Raw genomic sequence first — 19,997 nt, forward strand, 5'->3', positions numbered from 1 at the left:
CTGTGACTCCTCGGTAGCGGGGACGGGTGGGGCTGGCTGGTGGGCCAGCGAAACACGACTCCCTCTCCTCTGTAATCTGCTCTCCGTAGAGGCTCCTCCCCCGTCTCCACCTCTGCTCCGCCCCCCCGGCGCAGGAGGAGGCTGGAGCGGCGTGCACTTGTAGCAGCTTCACTCAGTCGCTCTGGCCCGGCGTCGGGGCAGCGTGCGTGCATGTGTGTGTTCGAGTGCATGTGCTGCGTGGACGTGGACGTGCTCGACTCCCAGGACCATGAGCAGTTAGCCGCAGGGGGAGGCGGAGGAGGAGGAGGATGGCGAGCGGCAGGCGCTGGCGCTCCTGTTGCGGCTGGATTGCCGCGCACTGCTGCTGCTGCTGCTGCAGTGTGGCAGGTGCGTCTGAGCCTCTACCTGGCTGTCCAGATCAATTAACTGTACTATTATTATTATTATTATTATTATTATTATTATTATTATTATTTGTTAATATTTTAGTGGTGGTCTTCTCGTTGATAACATCAGGCTGTATCGGCCCTGCGGTTCTTCTTGTTTTTCCCTCTTTCCTTGCTGTGATGGTCCCTGGAGTGGTCCCTCGCCGCATGAACACGAGCCAAAGTGCACACTTATTATCCATTAACGCAGGACGAGTGGTCGGTAATGTCTAATAAAAGAGTTGGACGGCTGTCGGGAGCAGTGCTTACACCGGCGAACGTGCCCGCGGTCGATGGGACAATGCGAGAATGCTGCGCGTCAGGTCGCTGCGAGGGCGCCGCGTGCGAGAATGTGCCAATGTTGCGGGGCCGCATTCCGACTGGCATTCCGGGTAGTGAATGAATTCGGACCCTGTCCGATGAGTCACGCTCTTGGATTCTTCTGGAGACAGATGGTACGATAGATGAAGAATTTGCATGAGGCTGCAAGTTTCATGACCAATTTGGCACCAAATCCAATTGTGGCCTGCTCCGTTATTGCAGCCCCCTTTGAAGCCTCCTCTCAGGGAGAAGGTAATGGTGAGGGCTGTGAGTCTGAGATTCGAAATCTCGCACGGCGGAGGTGTTCAAAGCGTCTGAAGACATGAGTGGAATAGCGAATTCCGGCATGGTTCGCTGCCTCCGATTGGTTAATGAGGAAGTGAAACTTGCCCCTGCAGAGCGCACTTGTTCTCCTGCCTAGATGATATCCATCCGGCAGGCTCGGACTTGTGCTTTTAATCAGAAAAAATCGTGTCGTGGGGAAACAAAGATAAGCGGATTAGTTTTATGCACGACACGCCGCGAAGGATCCAGAAAGAGTCCTAATGAGAAATATGTGGGACGAGTCCTAAATGCTAGACATGGAGGTTTTATCCACATACCCCATCGCCGTCCTCCCACAAGGCAACAGTCTGCTTTACAGTGGCAGGAAATGGAAGGAAAAACTTTTCACACCTCTCAAGCTCGACTTTTTAAGACCATGTAAGGCTTGACTGAGTCAGGGATTACTATTGCATGATTTCTGTTGCCACCTAGACATGATAAAACCCTAAATAAAGTAAGTTTTACCAATATGGCTGCAGAATAGTGCGGGTGTTGGGGCGTCCTTATTGTCCAGAAGAGTCACAGGACAGTGGTTTCCCCACCAGGTAAGGAATCGGCCTCGTAATCGACTCCCGAACCTGTCATGGCTGCCCACTGCACACCAAGGGTGACGGTTAAAAGCAGAGGACACATTTTAAGGACAGTGGTGGCCTAGCGGTTAAGGAAGCGGCCCCCATAATCAGAAGGTCGCCAGTTCGAATCCCGTTCCGCCAAGGTGCCGCTGAGCAAAGCACCGTCCCCACACGCTGCTCCCCCGGCACCTGTCATGGCCGCCCACTGCTCACCAAGGGTGACGGTTAAAAGCGGAGGACACATTTTGTTGTGCCACCGTGTGCTGCGCTGTTTCACAATGACAATCACATCTCTTTCAGGTTCTTTTCAAGTGTCTGTTACTCTGGACACAATGGAGTTTTTTTTTTCTTATTTGTTCTCGTGTGATAAAGGGCGTCACTTTCTGCGAAGAGTGAAAGTGGATCGCAGCCACGGCAGAAAGACTAGTTTCTCCTTTGCCCCTTCCTGCTCGTCTGTGTTGACGCTGATAAGATTTTGCAAGTTTACACAACACCTGCAAAACCGCTTATTTTACGGCACAGTGTCACCTCGTGAAAAACAAAAGCAGCGTCTTTGTGGACAGTTTAACGGCGTAAAGCAGTAAATGTCTGCTGTAGATTGTCCTGCTTCTCGGTATATGAGGTGGCTATGTGGGCCGCATGTCCAGGAAGGTTAACGGATGGACAGTTGACAGAGACGCTCTCTCTGGCATTTTAACTGCTGTTGCTGAGCGGCGTTACCTGTATCCATGGCGGCTGGGAAGAATTGGAAGAGTCAAGGCCAGAGGTGTCCAAAACAGTGACACATTGAACTAAATCAACATGTCGCTCTCAAAATAGTAACATTTCCAGAATGTCAAACATTTAAAACTGTTCAGTTGTGTATTTAGGGCCCTATTTTTACTGGGCATGCAAACAAGTTCGTGCTTGGGACATGTTCATTGATGTCGCATTCTTATAATGCTGATAATCTGCAAATTTACATTGGTAGTGGGCATTTACATTTTATATTTACAGCATTTATCAGACGCCATTTTCCAGAGCGACTTACAATCAGTAGTTACAGGGACAGTCCCCCTGGAGACACTCAGGGTTAAGTGTCTTGCTCAGGGACACAATGGTAGTGAGTGGGATTTGAACCTGGGTCTTCTGGTTCATAGGCGAGTGTGTTACCCACTAGGCTACTACCACTCCTGACATGTCCCTGACATGTAGTTTGTGGCTTCCAATGAAATGTGGACAAGGGGTGTTAGGATTGACGTATGTAGATCCGCTAGGCGTGGGTGTGTGACTTATTGACAGGAGTACGCCTGGTGCCTGCGAGCTGTCAGTCATGCCTACAGGCTCCTCCCATTTAAAACTTTGTAAATACGTCGCTTAAGCTCACTTTCTGGGTATCAGAAAGACTTACACGGCAACAAAAAAGGGCTGGGTGGGTAGATAGCTCCTCCTCTTCCGTTTTTGGTGACTACCCACACCACATCTTGTACCTTGACAACGGGGTGGAAAATGAGAGGGGGATCTCAATGTACTTAGAATGTCTGACCACAACTGCATGGAGAAGAACCGCAGAGGACAGCGGGGTTTATGGGCCATTTCCCATTCTGTAAGCCGAGGTCCCCCAGTCCAAAAAGGGGCGTGCGCGTGGTCTATGGAAGACATTACTGTTTTGCTTTTAATGCCTCCCCACGTCTTTGGAGTTCTTTTTGTCACCGATTCTTGACTCTGTGTTTCCATGGTTCCTTGAAAGCCTTCAAGTAAAAGCAGAAGTGGTGGTTGTTTTTTCAGCGTAAACAGTCATGTGATTTTAAGGGGGATTTCAATGGAGGGGGGGCGGTGCCGTTTCGCTTTTTTTTTTTTTTTTTCTTCTTTCAGCCCTCTGTTTAGGGCAGTGTGGCGGCTAATGAGCCCCAGTTAATGGCCGGGTGTCTGACTGAGTGTGTGTACACAGAGGAGCGGCTAATGACACTGCTGCGTGACCACTCTTTCCGACACCCACCCTGCTGTCGTCAGCGACTCCCGGCTCTCCAAGCTCCCGCTCAGGAGGCCGTCATGTGCGCCTCCGCAGACGCAGCGCCCGGCCCAGTGAGCCAGAGGTCACTGTCAGACGCCCACGCCGACTGGAGGAGTGTGGAGGGGGAGGGGCGAGAAGAGAAGGAGGCTCACACGAGCCCCAATAAAACCACTGTCGTCACGGAGACCCGTGCAGGAGCCGCCCGCGGCTAAAGAGCCTACCCGTGAAAGGGCCGTTTGATTCAGTCCTGCCATCGGCCATGGAGTTGGGTTACCTGCTTGGTGGCTTCAGCATGCCTCTCTTCCTTTAAATCCCCCCTCCTCGCTCTCCCGCGGTGTTTACCCACGGGGGCAGATTGTGGCCGTGCTCCGATAGCACGGTTGTGCGCTTGTGTTTATAAATGCCTAACTACTGCCATTCACATGATTTTCACAAGGCTGTTTCTTTTAATGATTCATCCAACACAGAGCCGGGCTGGAGAGTCTTTCGCTTATCCCAGGGTGGCGGAGGCCTAGTGGGCCACACACTCGCCTGTGAACCAGAAGACCCAGGTTCAAACCCCACTTACTTACCACTGTGTCCCTGAGCAAGACACTTAAGCCTAAATTGCTCCCAGGGGGACTGTCCCTGTAACTACTGATTGTAAGACGCTCCGGATAAGGGCGTCGGAGAAATGCCGTAAATGTAAATCCCCACCCAGACCTGGGGTTCTGGCTATGCAAATTCCCAATTCTTATCATTTCACATTTTACATTATGAAATATACCAGAGGACACTTAGAACTGTGCACAGAAGCTCATCTTTTGTCTGCAATTTGCCAAATCATTTGAAAAACCAAATAAGAGTTAATAATGGTTTGTTGCTACTTTTGTTAATGTGCCGCGGTCTGTTTTTGTCTTTGTATTGCTTTCGTGAAAAAGTAAGTGATTTCCCCCCCTTCAAATGTCAGAACAATGCAGTGTGAGTAAAAAAAAATATATATTTTTTTTAGTTTCAGCCAGTTATAGTGCGCCCTATGGTATGTAATCTTAAGGTTTTATCAAAAGCATTATAAAAATGCAAACTTTTAGAAACCGAAGCTGGTCATGAATGTCAAATCGCAAATATTTTTCCGATTGCCGGGAACTGGTGGTGTGGGAGTGAGTGTCGGCGCTGACCTCCCGCTTTTTGTTTTCTGCGGCCGACGTCTCCCACATCTCTGATAACAGCATCCGTTGGCTCGCCTGCTTTTTGCCACTTTAAAAGCCACATTTGTCCTCACTGGTGTCTGGTGTTTTTCTGGGAACATGTCCTTTTGTCAGCTTGATGGGCTGCATAAGTGCCTTTTCTGCAAGTTGTCAGATAAAATCATCTTTGGAACTAAGGTTGTTTTTTTTTGTTTTTTTTTCCCCCCCCCTCAGCCTCTCCACTGGTTTGTTAAATTTCATATCTGAGCATATGCAACATTTCAGTCAGAATTTTGTATTGTATATTTTGCTGACATGGTTCGGGAACGGTCAATAGAAAATGACAATGGTTGATGACCTTTGCCTTGTGCTGAAATACTTCTGTCCTGACATGGACGCTTAGTGCATTACTGAACATTTATGGGACATCATCAAAATGCCAAACGAGGCAATGTCTTTTGTAGAAGGTCAAAGGTCACCTTACTTTCTGTTGGGCTTTGCTTTTGCTGGTTTTCAGTTGTTCAGTTGGGTAAGACTGGAACTACAACCTACCAGTTAGTCATCATTGTACAATGGGATTGTGGGTTCAGGTAATGTCACAACTTAGAAACTACCAAAAGCAGTGAATCACTGGAAGCCAGCATTTCATCATGGATTTAACTGCAACAATCATCCTAATCCTGCAGATCAGAGTCAGAGCTTATGCATTCTTTGTTCTCCAGAAAACTACGCAGTCTCGGAGTCAGGGATGAAGACGGAGTCTGTGGCCAACCTCCAGCCGCAGGCGTCGCTCAGCTCCATCCAGACCAGCTCGCCAGGGCCAAAGCGCTCGGGCAACACCCTGAAGAAGTGGCTCACCAGCCCGGTGCGACGCCTCAGCCACGGCAGCAGCGTCAAGAAGATCCCCAACAAGCAGAAGAAGGGCGAGCGGCGCAAGAGCATCGACCTGGACCAGCCTGCCATCCAGGATGACGTGGCCGAAGAGGTGAGGAGAATGTGGCAGTTGGGATGAACAAGGCCCGAGCGCTTTTTACAGGTCCCTCAGGAACGAGCGCGACCCGTTATCTAATCTCCGCTTTGCCCTGCACTCTAGCCCTCATTCAGGTCCCAAGTTTCTTGATAGTTGGTGCACCTCTCCTGGTTGCTTTTTAACAACCAGTGTCCCTGGAACAGTTGAAGAACAAAGTCCCTTTTTTTATTGACGCATTTACATTATTTAATACTTTACACCACGTATGCAGCGGGTGTGATGCACATTGGCTATTAAAAATAAATCAAGTAACAGTAGCTGTGCAAAGTTGATTCTCTTTTTGTAGGTATGCATAAAAGCTCCCAAAATGATATGCATAATGGCATTAAAGCTCCAGAAAAAGAATTTTTCATTATTGTGCCCAGAGGAACTACCCCCTTCATCAACAGCACGGGCACTGTGGAGCTCCTGCGGAAAGTGATTCCTGGGCCGATCAGACAGAAATGATTAGCGCTGCGGAGACTTCCTGCACCCCAGAACTGTGCGCGGCTTAGTGTGGAGACACAAAGACGCACTGTGGCGAGGGGGCAAGTTGTGTGAACCCCACCACAATGGAGCACATTAAACCTCGCTCTCACTCACACATTCTCTCTTTCAGAGGAGAAAGGAGGTCCTTTCCAAGCCGTCCTCGGGCATGCAGAGCGGCGGGGAGGAGGAGCCTGAGGACGAGTCTCACACGCCCCTGCCGCCCCCGATGAAGATAATCAAAGACCCCTCATCTCAAGAGGAGAAGGTAGAATAGGCAGAGGAGTTGTTTTTTTCCTTCTTCTTTCAAAAGAGGGGCAGTCGTTTCATCTGCTCTTAATCACTCAGGACAGGCTCATATTTAATTTCCACCTGACCACAGAACTCGCACACACACACACACACACACACACACACACACACACACACCTTCTTTTGGCCCAAAGCTCTGTCTATGTCTAAGCTTTGCCTGTTTTCTGTCTCATTCTTCTCCCTTTTGCTGCTTTCACTTTTGCCAGACAGAAAAATTGCTGGAAATTGTTAAATTCTGGTCATATCCATTTGAACACAACGGTACAATTATTACCCATTCAAAATTGTTTTCATGGTGTTCGTAAATTTTATTTGGGGGACAAATCGGCCTCACCAGTCTGACCAGTTTGGCTGTGGTGGCCTATGATTATCCCAACCTGTACAACAGGAAGCTCCCCGCCCAGCGACCACAGACCAGCGTTGCGTGAGACGCCCAGGCTCCCCTGAACGTTACCGTTTCTCCAGCAGCTGCTCCCCAAAGGTGCTCAGGGCTAATGAATTAACACCATGCCTCTCTTCCCCTGTCTTCTGTTCTCTCTCTCTCTCTCTCTGCCTCCCGTGCTAACCCCCCGTCCTCTATAACCGCGCCCCGCAGTCATCCTCGCTGCTTGCCGCGCGCCAGGGCTCCGCCGAGGTCCCCAGCGCGGCCGAGCTTGTCAGTGCCATAGAGAAATTGGTCAAAACTAAGATGGTAAGCCGATGCCGCTATGCCTCTGGCACTACAAGCGGGACGAACTGCCTCTGCCTTTCTCCGACCCTTTCACGTGTCTGTCTTTAACCTGACTGTTAAATGAGATGACTTAATCCAGCCCATATATTTGAAAGCTGCTCTCTTTGTTTCTGTATGGAGTTTTCATATATGGCCCCAGAAAAGTGGAGCTGCCCACTTTTGAGCAAATTTAGTCAAAGGGTTCTCATTGGAACCACCTTTTAAGGGTGTAGCACAATGTGGTTATGAACAGTGTCCCATTATTGTATTATTTTACTATTTATGAAATAAGGCTTACTGTCAAGTAACAAGTGAAGCTTTATGCTGATGATTTGTGATCTCTATGGTAGTTTCTACACATTTTATTAAAAAAAAAAAAAAAACTGAGATTGTTTTAGAACCACAACGTATCTGCCATGTCCATGTAGCTGTGATTTTGTTTTTTTTTTGGTCACTTTTCCCACCTGTTTCTGTGTGTATGTGGTACCAGACTCTGGAGCCCGGGACATACCCAGGCTTCAACACAGAGAGCCCCCCTGAGCAGCCCACCCCCACACAGGCCCGAAACCCAGAGCTGGAGAGCAGAGCCAAAGCCATGAGGGGACGTGTGTAAGTGAGCCCTCTAACGCCAACTGCCCCTTCCCGCTGTTTAGAACATCCTGTACTAGAACGTCACGCCCCGTTTGCATGTAAACGGTTTCCGTGCGGATTAAACAGATTCTGTGCATGTGTTAATGCAACACCAAAGATACCATGATAGTTAAAGTACATTTTCAACTAGGGCCCGTTGAATTTATACAGATGATTTGTTCCAGGTTTGTCCTCAACGAGCTGATTCAAACGGAGAAGGATTACGTAAAAGACCTGGGCTTTGTAGTCGAGGTGAGACCGTCTCTCTGGTATAATTTAATTTGCATCAGTATGAAAAGGCCACACAGGCACAGTGTTGTAGACCCTAAATAGTCTGACCTGTTGCATCCTGGTATTTGCATGGATGGATGGGCACAAGTGCAGAGGCTTTTTCAGCGACATTTCTGACGCGGCACCTTCATCCTTGTTGCTTTTACTGTGTTACTGTTCCAGGGGTTCATGAAGAGGATCGAGGAGAAGGGCATCCCAGAAGACATGAAAGGGAAAGACAAGATCGTTTTTGGAAACATCCACCAGATATATGACTGGCACAGAGAGTAAGTTTTTCACCCTTTTAACCCTTTTCTGCCTGAAAGGATATGAACTTTAATTTTTGCACACTTTTCAGCCTTGTCCTGCTTCTCAGATTCTCTTTTTTTTTTGTTATGTGCTTGTGCAGGTTTTTTGTTGGAGAACTGGAGAAATGTCTGGATGACCATGAGCTCCTCCCCCAGCTCTTCATTAAACATGTGAGTCCAGAGACCATACGTTTACACCGCGAATTGACCCCAAACATTAACATTACATTACGTATCTCTTCTGCAATCACCTGTTCACAGGAAAGGCGATTGTACATGTATGTGGTCTACTGTCAGAACAAACCCAAGTCGGAGTATATTGTGGCTGAATACGACTCATATTTTGATGTAAGCAGAAATTCTCCATTGCAATGCTGAAAGAAAAGGAAGAAAAAAAGTTTCAATATTAAAATGCCTTTTTTACTATAGGCCATACAGCAAGATATCAACTCCAGGCTGACCATCTCTGACTATCTCATTAAACCAATTCAGCGAATAACCAAGTATCAGCTTCTTCTCAAGGTAGAAAAATAAAACTAAATGAAAGAGCAACAGGGTTTATTTCGCATCATTTCATGGCTCACATTTTTTGGTATTTATTTTAAACCTGCCCCCACCCCCCTCCCTCCCCAAAGGATTTCCTGAAGTACAGTTCCAAAGCAGGGATGGACTGTCAAGATATCGAGGTACTTAAAACACCTTTAGTTTTGGAATTCTTGTTATTTGTATGATAAAACGTTCTTTCACTTTTTTTTTTTTTTTTTTTACAGAAAGCGGTTAATTTAATGTCCCAGGTTCCTAAGCTTTGCAATGACATGATGAACTTGGGCCGACTTCAAGGTTTTGAGGTAAAAAAAAAAAAACTGCTACATAAAATACAGAAAGCAAAACGCATTTTAAAAAATGCATTTAAAAAAAACAAAGTAAAGTGTTGGAGGTGCACATTGTATGATTTTTTTTTTTTTTCATTATTATTATTGCACATGATATGTGGTGTACGTCGTCATATAATGGCCTTTGAGTGACTGTGATTAGCTTAAGCCTCCTGTTTTATGACTGGGTGCAGACAGAAAGCTCCTGCTGTTGACGGACACGACAGGCTTTATGCCGGAGTGTGGAGAGGCCGAGAGTCAGCTTGTCAACGTTCGTCTGATGATAACGACGCCGAACGTTTATGCAGCGCTCCGACACCAACCTCCAGCGTCTGCGCCCTGTCATGCTCACTTTGTGGGTTTTTTTTTTTTCTTTTCTTATTGTGTAGGGGAAGCTGACCAGCCAGGGAAAGCTGCTGCAGCAGGAGACGTTCTTTGTGTCTGAGCAGGACTCGGGCGTCCTCTCCCGCAGTAAAGAGCGCCGGGTCTTCCTGTTCGAGCAGATCGTCATCTTCAGCGAGCTCCTCCGGAAGGGCTCCTCCATTCCTGGCTACCAGTTCAAGAAGAGCATCAAGGTAGTTTGAGTTTGCCTGGCTCCTTCCTGAAGTAATCGAGGCTCGAGGTGGCCTATTTAAATAAGCTTGCGTTGTGCTCGTGAAGGTCAGCTACCTGGGCTTGGAGCAACACGTGGACAACGACCCCTGCAAGTTCGTGCTGACGAGTCGAGGCTCATCGGAGCGCTTCACGCTGCAGGCTGCCAACATGGACATCAAGCAAGTCTGGGTCCAACACATCACTGAGCTGCTGGACGCCCAGAGCAACTTCCTGTCCGGTGAGACTCTTCCGGGTTATTAATATACCCTGCTGTACCTACTCAAACCAGTATGCTTGAAGGACTGAGAGCCTCTGAATTAGTGTTGACGAAATATCACTATATCACTATAATGAAATGTATCATGCAGTATTGTTGACCGATAAATGTAGTCAGCATAAAACTAGACTAAAACATCTCTTTATTTTCATTGACTGAGATGAGACATTATTTCCTTTCCTTTAATGGCGTTATTATTATGCATTTTAGTATTATTATTCGTATTTTTTGTTGTCCGGTCGCACAGATGATGTCACTTCGTCAATTACTGTCTTTGCATTATTTAGAGTACTTGTGTTGGGTCATAGATAAATGGTGGTGGGTTAGCAGATGGCTGAATGTGCGTTTAAAACACACAGGGAGAAATGCGGCCACTGGAATGGATGTAGTGTATTCTTGAGTGTGTAAGGTAACCTTGTTTTAATTATGAAATGGGTTTGACAAAAGAAAATGTTTTTTTTTGTTTGTTTTGACTGGGTTAAATAGAATTACATTACTAAAAAAAGAGACTACAATCTTTATTGACTAAAACTAGACTGAAATAGTCAAGGTTAATTCAAGGACTAAAATATGACTAAAATGCTCAGTCTTGTAGTCAACTGAAACCTGACTAGACTAAAATAAATATGGACATTATTAATAAAAACTAAAATGACTGCTTTACACAAAGACTAGACTAAAACTAGACTAGACTAAGACAGGGCGCCAAAAAACAATGAATACCTCTATCTCATCTGTATCTATTTCCCTTTTGTAGCCCTACAGTCCCCAATAGAGTACCAGAAGGAAAAGGGTGGCTCACACTCCCTGACCAGAAACTCTTCGGGCAGTGGACGATCATCACAGCAGCCCAGCAGGCCCAGCTCCACGACCTCGCTGGGAGCGGAGAAGCCCCCGATCTCTGGAAGGAGCTCCACCCCTCTCAAAATGTCTACCTCCAATGGCAGCCCTTGCTTCGACCCCCAGAGACACGGCGAGCGATACGAGTCCAGCAGGGTGAGTCCTGTCTCGTCCTGTTCGGTCATGTCCTCTGGTTGGTCTCCTGAAATCCTCCAGTGCCAGAGCCCAGTGAGGTTCTGCGGAATGGGAACAGAATTGCTGTGCTGAATGCTATTATTAGCCTGTTTGCTGGCCTAGTTTACACATCTCGACAGGACAACAGTTTGCTGCCGTCGCAGAGGAACTTGTGGCCTGGAAACGGCTCACTTGTGCTTTAGTTGTAGTAATATGCAGATGGCAGGCAAATTAAAGGAAAAACATGAATTATTGAGAGGAGAGATTGTTTTGTGGGGCATTGGATCCATCCTGATGAGGGTGTTTTCTCTCGTAGAACAACACTGCTCCCACCTACTGGAAATAGGCATCACTGAACGTGTGCTAAATATGAAAATCCTACGATCTCAACTAAATCATTCTTTGACATCCCATCGTCCATTTCAAATCTTCTTGGGGTGCCTGGCCCTTTAGACAGCATTTTTGCCACAAGGATTAAAACATCCTCTGGACGAATGGTGTTTCTCCTGCAGAGTAACAGTGATAGAAGAATCTATGTTGTGGAGCACTGATGCTTTCTTTCGGCTTGTTGAAACTTTTTTTCTTTTTTTTTGGTTATCCATCTGAATAAAAAAATGGTGCACCTTGTCCTGTTTCTTATGCAGAGTAAAGGACATTATTTAAAAAAAAATAATTTAAGATAATAAGATTACAGCGTATTTTCTCACGATCCTGTCATAACCACAGCTGTGTTCTTGAGAGCTATTTCCTATAAATGCATTGATCAATGTACTGACACAAACAGAAATAACAGTATGTCTGTCAGTGACTAGGACATTTTCACATTAGTGTCATGTGAAAATCATTGAAATTGCGCTACCGAACGCAAGAAATCAAGTTGAGAAAACAATTGATCGCTGTTGTTTTCTCGATATCTCAACTAGAGTTGTTGAGATGGCAGGTAAAGGGGGGAAAAAAGATAGTTGCATGTCCACTGCTGCACATTCTGCACATTCACTCTGATCGGTCTACAATGCTGTCTGCTTGATTCTGACTGTGTCTCTGCTTGACATCTGACCTTCTCAGCAGCACGACATTGGCTGCAATGGGGTGTCGTCCACCATGATGGTGACACAGGACTACAGTGCCCTGAAGGAGAACGAGATCTGCGTCATACAGGGCGAGATGGTGCAGGTGCTGGCCACCAACCAGCAGAACATGTACCTGGTTTACCGTGCAGCCAACAGCCAGTCCCCCGCCGCCGAGGGCTGGGTGCCGGGCCACATCCTGGGCCCTCTCAGTAAAACACTCATAGACAGTGCTGACGGAAACATCAAGTAAGTGTCCCTCAGCCCTGCCCCTGCCAGGTGACTGAGGTCCAGGGCTGTACTCCGCCTCTTTTGTTGGAACTAACTTGGAAATAATCGGACCTGTTTCTATAAATATATAGAAATAAAAGTCGTTCTGTAAAGAGTACAGGAACTCTAGTGAAGTCTGAGAATCTTACATCAGTGTGGAACTCACAGGTCTGGACATATTTCTGTTTCTAACACTTTTTATTTTATTAGTTTTTTATTTTTTATTTTTTGGCCTTTGTCACACTGGGGCCCATTTCCCTAAATGGGGGAAAGTTTTATGTTATTGTCTATGGCAATTTGTACAGTTGTGTTGTTTTAGGTTTTAATTTTTTTTTTTTTTTTTTTTTTGAGAATTTCATTTTTATTTCCTTTTATTTTTTTTTGTTAGTTTGATTCCCTCCCCCAGATATGTTGGCCGGTTACTGTAAATAATTTTGGTTTTGTTAACTGACGTTCTTTCCAGTACATTCCTGTATAAAACCTTTTTTGCACTATTTAAGATGATCCATTTTAATGAAGTCAGGTTGTGCAATATAATGCTAGTCACAATGTTCAACATTGTACTTGTAGTCTAACTAATAATTTTAAATGTATTATTTTAAATATGTAAAATAAAATTTTGACATGAGCATGAATTAATGAGACAAAGTAAAGTGGCCGTGTGTTGCTTTAGGGGAACATGGACAGCAGAGTGAAATCGGTTCTATTGCTGTGCACCTGCTGTAAAGTGGCATTTTTCTAGTTCATTTCTGTGTATTGATCTGAAACTGTAGGATAGGGAAACCATCTATTTGACCCTCTGTGAAAGTGTCATATTTTTTATTTAGGCATTCTTTAAAATAAGGGCCTATAGATGACCACCTTGCAATGGTCTGTCAATGAATTTCTGACGCCAACTTCTGATCCTCTCACGCTGCAACATATTCATTTTCTGCACTTTATCATTTCATTATGATTGTTTTACCTATTTTTTTGGTTGTGGTCTATTTTACTGTAGATTATATTTTAATTTTCTACTAACCAAACTGGACCTCAGCTGAAAATGTTGTGTTTTAAGCAGCTCTCATCACATCTGAGTCCAACTCGAGCAACAGAGACAAAGGTTTAGTAACTTTGGCTGCTTTTTAAACACAGCTTCTGTGTCCACCATGGTGTAAGAGTGTTTACTGGAGCACCTTAGTGAACCAATAGAGCTTCTAGTGAGAGAAAGTTTAAAAAAAAAAAAAATGATGTGTATAGATTTATATAATATATCAGTTCCAACCCATGAATGCACAGGTTGACCTTTCATATGAATTCTCCTGACGGTACTGTAGGCTGCTGTTCCAGAACCTGTGCGTTTCTGTTTCTGCTGTCAATAAAGTTTGATTATTTTGTCGTCTCTCCCTTCTACTCCTCCCTCCCCGACACCTTTGTTCAAAATCCCGTCTGACCCGGTACGTCTTCTTTTGGTGCAACAGGAAGTCGCTTTCATGGAACACGCTGCGCTCCAGAAAGCGGGTGGAGCCGGACAGCTTTGGCAAAACTGATGCCAGGCTTGAGAATGGACTGCGTAAGCCTAAGGAAATACTAAGCACCAAGGTGGCAGTGAAAGTGAGTAGAGAGGGCTGTGTAAATTCCCCAAGTCCCCACCCCTCCCCGCACTCCACCTCTGAGCACGGTATACTGCAACCCCCCCCCCACAAGCCCTGAAAAAAACGACTCTCACTACCCTGCTGCTGGATTTTAAATTCATGGCGTGGTTTTTACATGCAAAATAAATGTGCACCTAATTTAGCATGTTTTGAGGTGGGTGCATGTTCACATTCAATTTAAATATGCATTTGAACGATCATGTGATTTAAATAGAAGTTTATTGATTACAAAATGATCAAACCATGATGTGGGTGACAGGAATAACTGATTTACCAGGTTCTTACTCAAGACACCAATTTTGATCATTTATCAATGGTAATGTCCGGTACAATGAGCAAAGGTTTTCTTTGGAAAAGAGTAACAAACTCCTCCCACCCGTCAATATGTCTGCGGCACGCACGCTAGGGTGCAAAGGCCATCACGCTGTATCTAACTCTGCTCTCTCTCATTCTACACTGCAGGAGTCTAACAGTTCTGACGAGTCAGATTGCGATGATGAGCTAGACCCCAAAACTAGCATGGAGGTAGTAGTGCAGCCCGACGTCTCGTGCATGCAGCCCATGAGTGTTTGATGAGTGCTACTACGGGGGTGGGGGGGCTCCTGATCCCACGGAGGGCTAGTGTATGAGCACTGGTCGGCCAACAATAAAGGCGTTCGGAGCCACCGGCTGACGGCACCTACACTATGCCTTCATGGATCAGGTTCCTCGCCACTGTCACATTGTACTTTCTACTTATAGAAAGTGACCGTGGGGGTTAAAAAAGGCTTTCTGGTATTACTATTCAAGATATGTGTGCCATTGTGGATTGTAATAACACGTGTGGCCTTACATGCTCTTTGTAGTCATTTTGTGCATACTAACAAACAATGTAGCTCTTGTTATTTCATTTGCTAGTTGCCTTTGAAGATTGTCAATGATGTTGGTGATATGTGGTGCATGAATTTGTTACAAATGTAAGCATGTGACCGTTTTCTTCATAGTCAAGGGTAAATGAAGCAATGTGGGCTTGCTCCTGAAAATTGGTCACTCGTATTGCAACAGGGATTTCAGTCCCGTTCTACAAAGAAATGTCTCCAATTGCAATAGGCGATACTTTCAATGAATGCCTAGTAGAACCCAAATTATCTGTTATACCTACCTCACTTGTCACTGGGAACCAGGTTGGTAGATCCCCTACACTTTCTGGATATCAGAACAATGGCACATGTTAGCAGGGACCACGGTGGTTTTCATGCAATGCTACTGCTGCCTAGTGGTTGATTTGCAAACTAACCTTCAGCTGCCACCAAGCACTTTTTACAGTGAGTGCCTAACTGTCATTTGTTTGCTTTGCAGTTATTGAACCCAAATTTTATTCAAGAAGGTAAGATTTCAAGAAAAGTCTTTTTTTTTTTTAATGAAGAAGACATTTTTAAATAAAAGAGAAAAAGAGCCATGCAGTGATCTGACAGTATTACACTGCTTGGCATCAAACAAACACTGTCTCTGTATCCACTACAATTTTATTCATAAGTGGCCCCAGAGTTCCTGATTCCTCTGTCTGACGTAACGTGTGCATTCGGAGAGACCGTGGTCTTGTGTTGCAAAGTCTGCGGCCGGCCCAAGCCAAAGATCACCCTGAAAGGACCTGACCAGAGCCTGATTGTCAACAGCAGCCGATTTACAATCAATATCAGGTAAATGCAGTGGAACGTAGAACGTGGCTCAAAAGGTGTCTTGGTAGAATGCAAATCCTATGAAATTTCTCTGAAGAGTTAATCAGGGCCAGCCGCCTTTTGGGAATAGGTAGCTGACTGTGGGAGAGGCAGGTAAGAAGGGTTCCCAGAGCGTTCTTTAATCCCATGGGAAGGGCGAGTGGATCAAGTCCCTAATGTGAAGTCAGATGTGAAATCCCACGGTTATATAACAGGGATGTGGTGGAAGGGAACATTTGGAGACCCCGTCATGTGGCTCTGAGGCTCACGTCACAAGTGAATCCACAACAACCATGCTCATCATGAGGAGTTTCTGACTCCTACATAACTGACCTCAGCCTGTGTCACACCCACTTCCAATATGCTTTGCTCCTACCTCAGATGAACTCCAAATTTTTGGAAGGGGAGGCAGCATCCTAGGGGATAACACTGAGGAGCTCATTTTAAATGAATTCATCTGACCCCTCCCCTGGGAATGTTCTGAACTACAATGGTGGTTGTAGACCAACACCCAAACCCCTTAATTCTTTCTTCAGGCACACAGGAGACATTCTGCTCAAGATCTGTAACCTGCTGCCTCAGGACACAGGCATTTACACCTGTGTGGCCGTCAACGACCATGGGACTGCGTCCTCTTCAGCATCCATTAAAGTTCAAGGTGAGTCAAATAGAGAGCATCATCGTGGTAAGCGGAGGTGAAAGGACGGGACGGTTGTAATGTCTGCTTCATCCCTGTTGACAGGTATCCCAGTAGCCCCTGCACGGCCTGTGGCCCAAGAGGCTAGCAGCACAGCAGTGGTGGTCCACTGGCTTCCTCCGGCCAACTCGGGCAACTGCTCTGTGTCCAGTTACACAGTGGAGTACAGACAAGAAGGTAATGCCGGAGGGAAATATGGAGTCTTAGGGTCAGTTTCCTTTTCATGGATTCAAGCCTAGTTCTAGACCAAAAGTGTTTTTGAGTCGAGAACTTAACTAAAGGTCTCCTTTAGTCTACGACCAGGCTTAATCCATGAAGAGGAAGTTTAACCCACCTATTCCAAGTAAATTATCGTGATCTTTCTTCCCGTCGGTTGGTCTTGAAGACTCTCTAGTGTGGCAGCAGTCGGTGGTGTCCACTTCTGATGTGTGCGTGAAAATTGAAGATCTCATCCCAGGTGGTCATTACCAGTTTCGGGTCAGCGCTCGAAACCCGTGGGGAGTCAGTCCACCCAGTGAACCCTCCAACATGGTGACCCTTCCGAGTGGGAGTGAGTAGTGTATGGTCATTAACAGACTTATTGGGTCGGTTTCCCATTCATGGATTAAACCCAGTACTAGATTACAAGAGTAATTTCAATGAGGTTCTCCATTTAGAAATGCTTTTGGTCTAGGACTAGGATTAATCCATGTGAAAGTGACTCAAATAGTTATGTTCAAGATTATATTCTGACACAGTGGCCACCTTCATGTTGTTCTAAAGCTACAACGTATGACGGGACTGGAATTCAGTGGAAGGACAATTTTGAATCAATCTTCATCGAAAGCTGTGAAATTGCGAGGTAAAGGGCCCTCAGCAGTTTGTGTAGCTTGTGACTTTGTTGTATGTCTGACTGGACTGTAAATCAATCCTCTTGTTCCAACAGGGGTCGATTCTCAGTGGTGAGGAAGTGCCTGAACAAGGTCACCAAGAAGGAGGTGGCTGCCAAGTTTGTCAACAAGAAGATACAGAAGAAGGAGAAGGTGGCCCATGAGGCGGACATCCTCAAACATGTCCACCACCCTCAGCTTTTGTCCCTCCTTGATGCATACGAGTCTCCCTCCTCCTACATCCTCGTGTTAGAGCTGTAAGTTGAAGCCGTGTCTTGTATCCTTGGCTGAGTTATTGCAAGTGAAATAACGTGGCCTTCTTCTTCTCAAGCCTGGAGGATGGGAGGCTTTTTGACTACCTGGCAGCCCATGATGAGCTCATGGAGGAAAAGGTGGCATTTTTTGTCAGAGACACGTTGGAGGCCCTGCAGCATTTGCACACCTGCAGGGTGGCTCATCTGGATCTGAAGGTGGGCTAAAGGTGTCATGCCGGCGTGAAATTCACTCTTCATTAAGTAGAGGTTTCATTAGGACTGTGTGCCTTTGTGTTGGCAGCCTGAAAATCTCCTGGTGGATCTGCACGTGCCGGTTCCTTGTGTGAGGCTGGTTGACTTTGGGGACGCCGTGCTGTTGTCGGGCCACCGCTACGTGCACCTCCTCCTGGGCAACCCGGAGTTCTCCTCTCCAGAGCTGATCCAGGGCACGCCGGTGTCTCTGACCTCCGACGTGTGGAGCGTCGGCGTCCTGGCGTACGTCATGCTGAGCGGAGTCTCCCCCTTCCTCGACGAGAGCCTGGAGGAGACCTGCGTCAACATCTGCAAGCTGGACTTCTGCTTCCCGGAGGAATACTTCAGCACAGTCAGCCACGCGGCCAGGGATTTCATCGCCTCCACCCTCCAGCAGGACCCTCGGAAGCGTCCCGGCGCTGCCCCGTGCCTGCAGCACCCTTGGGTGAGCGCCCACAGTGGAGACTACTCAAAAACCCCACTGGACACGGGGAGACTGGCCTCTTTCATAGACCGCCGCCGGCAGCTGCACGACGTGCGGCCTGTTGCCAACATTAAAGGCCTGGTGACGAGCAGCATGGGACACACTCTGTAGGAGATGCGTTTCCACCACACGTTACTCAATACTGCTCCTAGTGGAAGTGTGAATATATTCAAATGCAGGGATCATGGGAGAAAAAGCCTTCAAAATGCCCGAAAAGTTTACATTCTGTAAATGTAATTTATTATAAATGAATGCAAATGAGAATAAAGAGATTGAATGTACTATAAATGTAAAAAAACACTGTAGAATGTGGTAGAACTGAAATGTGACTTTAAAATAATATGTGAAGATATGTGTCATTGTCACCTTTGACTATTTGCTGATACTTCGGTGTTGCACATGAGATATTAGTGGAAGATCATAGCTAGAAAATCTGACAGATTAGGCTAATGTATAATAAAATAGTGACTGTTTGAAAAGGCCCATCAGCCCTGTTTAAGTTGAACTACTATTTTATTCTGATTTCCTCATTCGTTTATTCACCAATGATGCCACTCATTAATCTTAATCATTTTTAAATTGGATTATTTTTTAAGTGAATGTGAGTGAAGGTAAACGCCTTGAGTATCGATTTTTGTTCTTATTTGATTGTGAATCTCTGTAATTCATCTCAGTATGGGGGAAAGATGAACCGATTTTAATTTGCCAATCACATTTCATCATACAAACCATTCATTCTCCACATTGATTACTTGTCTCATTTAGTGTTCTGAGTGTGTGTGTGTGTGTGTGTGTGTGTGTGTGTGTGTTCTATAGCCTTTTTTTTAATTCTCGGTTGTCCTCCTGTGGTGAGAATAAAACTGGTAATGCAAAGCCCAGAAAATGACAGAAAATTTGAGGTAAACATTTCTCGTTTATGGTCACTCTCCTTTTATCTATGAACCCACCATTAAATGTAAATTTAAGTTTTATCAGGTGTGTTCTCATTACATTGAAGGCCTCAGCATGCCCGTGTTGTCTTTGGACACGTCCGTTATTACAGGGCCACGTCGAAACCCAGAGTTTGACCAGTTTACAACTCCAGCAGTTGCAGTGGAGAGGCATCCGTCATCTCTCAGCATTTCATGTCGGCCTGTCAAGCTAATCGACAATATGCTTCACTGTATTAGGTTTTAAAAACTTACACCAAATCTCCTTTAGACATTTGCTAGATTGAAGCTGATGCCTTTCAGCATTTATTTGAGGAGCAGTCTAACGTCTTCAGCTATGTAATTTAATACTTGTCCTTTACTGTTGTACATAGATCTGTGTACAATTTGCATAGCAAATGGAAATATTATTTCTTAAACTATGTATGTTTGTAATTGAATGTTTAATAAACAGTGCTCGTTTTTATGACTTTACTGTGCATGGACTATTTTTTGCAATAGATCTTTTTAGTTGACCAAGGACGAATTTGGATTTATTTGACTCTTTTTGAGGCTAAACTAG

General features: G+C 45.6%; 1 protein-coding gene across 7 annotated transcripts in view; it reads left to right on the top strand.

The window, feature by feature from the left end:
* Window positions 1–19,762, top strand: part of kalrna (kalirin RhoGEF kinase a) — a 129,287-nt gene extending 109,525 nt beyond the window's left edge. For 3 of the 7 annotated variants that reach the window (XM_028990303.1, XM_028990307.1, XM_028990309.1), the window contains 26 exons: window positions 5,524–5,786; window positions 6,430–6,564; window positions 7,204–7,299; window positions 7,808–7,926; window positions 8,133–8,199; window positions 8,401–8,504; window positions 8,627–8,696; window positions 8,787–8,873; window positions 8,955–9,047; window positions 9,161–9,211; window positions 9,296–9,373; window positions 9,787–9,972; window positions 10,058–10,229; window positions 11,026–11,264; window positions 12,348–12,598; window positions 14,080–14,212; window positions 14,716–14,778; window positions 15,592–15,619; window positions 15,770–15,932; window positions 16,487–16,608; window positions 16,693–16,824; window positions 17,033–17,197; window positions 17,410–17,488; window positions 17,573–17,773; window positions 17,848–17,986; window positions 18,072–19,762. In XM_028990303.1, the coding sequence (XP_028846136.1) occupies window positions 5,524–5,786; window positions 6,430–6,564; window positions 7,204–7,299; window positions 7,808–7,926; window positions 8,133–8,199; window positions 8,401–8,504; window positions 8,627–8,696; window positions 8,787–8,873; window positions 8,955–9,047; window positions 9,161–9,211; window positions 9,296–9,373; window positions 9,787–9,972; window positions 10,058–10,229; window positions 11,026–11,264; window positions 12,348–12,598; window positions 14,080–14,212; window positions 14,716–14,778; window positions 15,592–15,619; window positions 15,770–15,932; window positions 16,487–16,608; window positions 16,693–16,824; window positions 17,033–17,197; window positions 17,410–17,488; window positions 17,573–17,773; window positions 17,848–17,986; window positions 18,072–18,617 (3,782 nt within the window). In that variant the 3' untranslated portion in view covers window positions 18,618–19,762. Of the gene's footprint in view, window positions 1–187; window positions 388–5,523; window positions 5,787–6,429; window positions 6,565–7,203; window positions 7,300–7,807; window positions 7,927–8,132; window positions 8,200–8,400; window positions 8,505–8,626; window positions 8,697–8,786; window positions 8,874–8,954; window positions 9,048–9,160; window positions 9,212–9,295; window positions 9,374–9,786; window positions 9,973–10,057; window positions 10,230–11,025; window positions 11,265–12,347; window positions 12,603–14,079; window positions 14,213–14,715; window positions 14,779–15,591; window positions 15,620–15,769; window positions 15,933–16,486; window positions 16,609–16,692; window positions 16,825–17,032; window positions 17,198–17,409; window positions 17,489–17,572; window positions 17,774–17,847; window positions 17,987–18,071 lie in introns of those variants that run through there. The other 4 variants (XM_028990308.1, XM_028990304.1, XM_028990305.1 and 1 more) reach the window with 4 other exon arrangements.
* Window positions 19,763–19,997: the final 235 nt, after the last annotated feature.

Source organism: Denticeps clupeoides, chromosome 9, assembly GCF_900700375.1.
Source record: "Denticeps clupeoides chromosome 9, fDenClu1.1, whole genome shotgun sequence".
NCBI lineage: Eukaryota > Metazoa > Chordata > Actinopteri > Clupeiformes > Denticipitidae > Denticeps > Denticeps clupeoides.